The 5556-nt window shown below is 40.2% G+C and overlaps 1 protein-coding gene across 1 annotated transcript; it reads right to left on the bottom strand.

Moving 5' to 3' along the window:
- Positions 1–326: 326 nt before the first annotated feature.
- rps15 (ribosomal protein S15) lies at positions 327–5092 on the bottom strand. Its single transcript, NM_001001819.2, has 4 exons — positions 5069–5092; positions 4611–4696; positions 694–928; positions 327–471 (listed from the first exon to the last, which is right to left on the bottom strand). Exons 1-4 carry the CDS (start codon positions 5069–5071, stop codon positions 358–360), a joined length of 438 nt encoding a protein of 145 aa, NP_001001819.1. The 5' UTR covers positions 5072–5092; the 3' UTR covers positions 327–357.
- Positions 5093–5556: the final 464 nt, after the last annotated feature.

Raw genomic sequence — 5556 nt, 5'->3', positions numbered from 1 at the left:
TTTGTCTCATTTTACACTTGAGCAACTAAATCAATGTTGTAAAAGGCTCCGTATAAAATGGAAAAAACTCACAATAACAGGTCACCCGATGTTTATCAGTATGGGAACAACACTAGCTCGACATATACCCTATTGTTTTGGAGCAGAACAGACCACGATTGTCTGACTAAACCATACCAAAAATAAATCAATTAAACCAATGAACAACTATTGATGTTGGCTGGATTGAAAAGAATGAACTGGATAAAGTTCAATAACTATTTTCAGCATTATTATAAATGTGCCGTAAGCAGAAAGAAAAGACAGACTAAAGCAGAGGCTCTTCTGGAGGCTTTTATTTACATACTCATCGACTTTTTACTTCAGAGGAATGAAGCGGGAAGAATGAGTGGCTCCAATACCAGGACGACCGTGCTTAACAGGCTTGTAAGTGATGGAGAACTCTCCCAGGTAATGACCAATCATTTCAGGCTGGAGAAACAAACGGAAAATAAATAAATCATTAACTGCACACTGTTGAGTCTAAATTCATTACAACTTCAAAAATAGGACTGCCGATTATGACATTACTCAATATTTTCCATATTCAATGGCTTAGTCTTGAGACGTTTTACTCTGAAAGCCACAAAGAGCAGCACCGGTATTCAATGCAAAACACATTCGACACATCACCAGTGCAGGATTCATCCCCACCTTGATTTCCACCTGGTTGAAGGTCTTGCCGTTGTACACGCCGACCATGGAGCCCACCATCTCGGGCAGGATGACCATGTCTCTCAGGTGAGTTTTGACCACCTCTGGCTTCTCCATGGGTGGCGCCTCCTTCTTGGCCTTGCGGAGGCGTTTAAGGAGAGACTGCTGCTTCCTCCTGAGGCCGCGGTTCAGCCTCCTCCTCTGCCTGGCGCTATACAGCTGCATCAGCTGCTCACTACAGGTACAACAACACAAAAGCTTTGTCAGTCTTCTCTATTCTCCACATTTATAAATTAAACTGGCAAGGACTTCAAAAAAGAACAAAATAAAGTCTGTCTGTGCTGCTTTGACATTGCGAACCAATTATCAAACACACCAATTTGTAGCAAAACTTTCTCAGTTCAGTTTGGTGTTATCTTAATTTTTTTGTGGTCTGGCAATAAAGGCAATCTTTCAGAAGTGAAAGCAGCATTAGATCAAACCATTTACACCTGATTTCAATCCCACAAATAACAACTCCATTAATTTAGCATTGAAAGTGGACGGGCTATTAATTTTAGACATCCAGCCTCAGCACTTCCAGTGAACGGGCTTTCCAAACAAATAAAACTGCCACGTTAAAGTTCTGATTTCTTTCACATTCAATGATTTTTAGATGTTTGATATGAAGTGGGTCTGAGACCAGACAAGAAGCACTGCATTCATTTACATTTCCCCCTGTCATGTCTTTAAAATACGAGTTTATTTTACCCAGTATTTTCAATGGAGTTTCTCCTGATTCCCGATTTTAGTCTTTCCTCTCGTTTTACACTTAAAACTACATAGGCCTATTTACACACGAGTTTTGCTACAGTTACACCATCCGTCCACACTACGTCAAGAGTTTGAGCGCCAGAAATGGAGCATTTTGAAAAAGCTAAAACGCTGATGCCCCATGTTAGTGTGGACAGGGGAAAACGAAGACAATCTCCTCTCTGATTGGAGCTTCTTGCTCAATATTAAGTGCACACAGTTCAGTCTTAAATGCTCTCATTGTAAGTTCAGACTTTGTGAGAAGGGTCTGGCTGCAGAGTGGCACTTGCACCTCCAGGCTTGCACGCTCAGGCACCCACCCTTCCTATGCGAGTGACGTCATTTACAATCGACACCTGCACCTGTCACGTCACTTGAAATCAACACAAGTAAAACTAGAGTAAGTTTAAAGTTTGTTTGCAATGACAGTGACGACGTTGCCAAATAATTAAGTACTCAAGTTGTACACCAGGACAGAAAGTACAGTAGTGAAACGCTTAGAAAAAAGGCACTCAGGTCAAAGAGTGACCGATAAGAAGTTTGTTGCAACGATCTTAATGAATTCCGTTACCTCAGAGTTTTACGCCTCAGGGACACCCTTAAGTTAAATGACTAAAGGACTTTCATGCAAGCGGCCACAAGTGGCGATTGTAATTGACGTCACTTGCAGAGGAAGCGTGTTATTCAGAGCGTGCAAGTGCAAATCTGCAGCCAGACTCTATTGGACTTTGCAAGTTTGATATAGAAAACAAACTCCATGTTAGGTAAATCTTCAAAGGGAGCAGTGTGTTTTATAACCTCATTCGCATCACCCTGGCTACGTTGTTTCACTTTCTTAATAAAATGAAAACATAAGAAACAGCCTATTTTTATTTTGATATTAGCAACTTAACAGACAGCAGAAATGTTGAGGCGCTGTGTAGCTACATGTTTATATGATGTCATCTTCACTGTATGCATAACAAAACAGAGCCCATGACATTACTGCCTCCTTTTATTGTCATTCACGGTACGAAACATGCCCTCTCTGAAGCTGAATATCAGTGTTTTAATAATCAATAATGGCCATTATAAAAGTATAACGTACAATAAGTTTAAACAATATAGGAAATAAAGGCAAGCAATCAGTCAAATGTGCAGAATCAGTGTACGCGCTTACATAAACAAATATATTAACTTATCTCTGCGCTTGGCTAAAACACATAACCTGAGAACAAGTAATAGATTTAAAAGACCAAAGTCGGGGAATATGTGGTTAGATATAGACAACGAGATAAATTAAATATCACGTTTAACAAATATAGTGAGACTAGATCCAGCGGTAGATCCTTGATGAACAGTCCGACATGCGCTGCTCTCATCTGAGTAGATGACTGCCTGAAGCTCAGACGTACACATACGCTGCATCGCATGCCTGAGTGTGTGTGTGGTCACGTGATGTGCATTTTCAGTGCTGTAGTATGGATGGAGAGCGGTTCAGAAACTAGGTAAACCACTAGTGTGGATGCAGATCATTATCAATCTAAAACACCGTTTTAAAACTAAACGTATTAGTGTAAACGGGACCTGAAGCAGGCTATTAAACTGAATGACATTAACATCGATGGTGTAAAAGAAACCTTATGAAATTGAAAACCGTCACGTTAAGCTTTCACCAAAAGTTTATCATTGGCTGAAAAACACTAGCTGTGCATTTAGCCCATTGTTCCGGTTTCATTTACGACTTTCCAACAATTGACATGAGGATCAGCATATTGCGCATAGTTAAAGCGACAGTGCACCCCAAAAATCTAAATCTTCTGACACTCAAGTTACTCCAAACCTTTAGGGGTTTCTTATACTCCATTTAAAAAGAAAATGTAGATATTTTTAAAAATGTTGGACACTGGTATCCAATGTTCGCCAGTGGCAAAAAGTTTCTAAGGGTGCTTTCACGTCTGTAGTTGGGTTCCTTTGGTCTGGACGCAGGGCAAAAATTGATACACTGTAGCATTTTCTTCTGTTTTTGGGTTATTTGTACACCACACTGATTGCTTTGGTCCGAATCAGTAGAAAAGAACCAAAATTGAGTCATCTGATAAAATCCACATCACTCATTGCCAGATATTATTGAACACATTTCCTAAACTGCTTTTCGATTGGTCAGAATTCACGTGCGGGATAATGCCAATGCCGCAGTTAACAAACTGGTGAACACAACATGTCGCTTTTGACTATATGGAGCTACGACTGCGCTGACTGATTGTATCCCTGCTTATAGTATACTATATAGTTTGAATACATCACTATGGACAGACTATACATTTCGAAAATGAAATGCGGCTGGAAAATGTTTTAATGCATTGCAAACGGCAAAGACGCATCGCACGTCACTTCAGGAGGAGGCGTGAATTAATTTAGCTAAACTGCAACATGGTCATCTTCCGGAAATATTACCAACGATCCATCAGGTAATGGTTTTCCCTCTCTCTCTCTCTCGATAAAGCGCTGTCAACAAATATTTTCCTACACATTCCATGATGCACAGCACATCGGCCTACGGCAGCTGGATTAGTCCAAAAAGGCGCAGTACTTTTTGCGGTTGGGTCAGTTTAAATTCGGATCATAATTCACCACAAACGAGGTCTGTTTGAAAGTGCACCGAGACCACCTCTTTCAGGAGATCTTGGTATGCTTTTGGTGCTTACTACAGTACGATTGCTACACTGACACCTGCCCAAACGAGCCACACCGAGAGGGAAAATGAACTCTAGTGCCATTTAATCGAACTACATGAGGCAGGTGTGAAAACACTCGAACACTCTTTAAAACAAGCTCAAAACTTTGGAATAAATTTGAAGGTGAACAAATTATGAAAGGAATACTTTTCACATTTTGCAGCAGTTAGTTAATCAGCAGGACGATAATTTTACATGTCTAACGTTACATGGCTTGGCAATACCTTAAGATATGATCGCTAAACATCTAGGAATGAAATGTCCCACGATATGACCTATTGCGCATGCGTCGAACAAGTATACTTTGAAATGCATCACATCAGACTATGATAGTTAAAAAAAAAAGTTTACATAAAGCTTTGTCTTTACTAACTGTGTGGAGCGAAAATGTTTTTAATTTTTACTTACTAGGACATGTCCAGCAGCTGGTCCAGGTCCACACCTCTGTAGGTGAATTTCCTGAAGGTACGCTTCTTCTTCTGCTCAGTGTCCGCCTGCGGGAAACACAACCACTGTTAGCCGCTGCTGGGAGACATTACCGCGACTCTCTCCGTGACTTCAATAACAAATAAACGACTAAATACGTTAAAACGCGGTGCTTCATAACGCCACTCAAAAATAACGTATTAAAAATTCCCGTGGATCCATCATGCCGGACTGAGAAATGCAGCGCAAGACTGAAGCTGCTAATCAGACGAACATCTACCTAATCTTTCATCCCAAACACTTAAATAGTGGCCTGGTAACATTCACTAAATCTTAAACACATCTCACTCGTGTTTAATGTTCTGATTCGCATTGTATATACGACAGATTGCTTTGGATTAATGTGATGTAGCTATTCAGAAATAAAGACATGAACCTACCATCTTCAGAGACTACCGGAAAAGGAAGAAAGCAGGAGAGGCGCTGTAATATCGCGAGAGTTCCGTCATTCTTCATGACGACTTTGGAAAGCCGCCATCTTGCGGAGAGGAGGAGGAAGTAAGTTTTTCACGTAAAAACAGAATATAAACAATGTATATAATTGAGCCTGACAATATGCCCAGAAAAGACGTAATAAGTGGATCAAATGTGACCACATGTAGCCTATTTGCTACAGCAATTTTGTCTAAAGTAGACCTAAATGCTGCCCTTTTGAATAATAAAACAAATACCACAGATGATGTTGCAGATGTGTTGCAGCACAAGAATTTTCTTTAAAACGCAATAAAATATATTTTATTTAAAAATGTTTGCATTAAATGAATCGGTCAATAATAGTAGCTTCAGTAAAGTTCCTAGTCTTTGGCTTTGGTGAGTTCAAGGCTTTAAAAATTTCACTGAGCCCAGACGTTTGACCAGCACGCACGCA

The sequence above is a fragment of the Danio rerio genome, chromosome 11 (assembly GCF_049306965.1).
Source record: "Danio rerio strain Tuebingen ecotype United States chromosome 11, GRCz12tu, whole genome shotgun sequence".
Lineage (NCBI taxonomy): Eukaryota > Metazoa > Chordata > Actinopteri > Cypriniformes > Danionidae > Danio > Danio rerio.
This window is presented reverse-complemented; position numbering and strand designations above follow the sequence as displayed.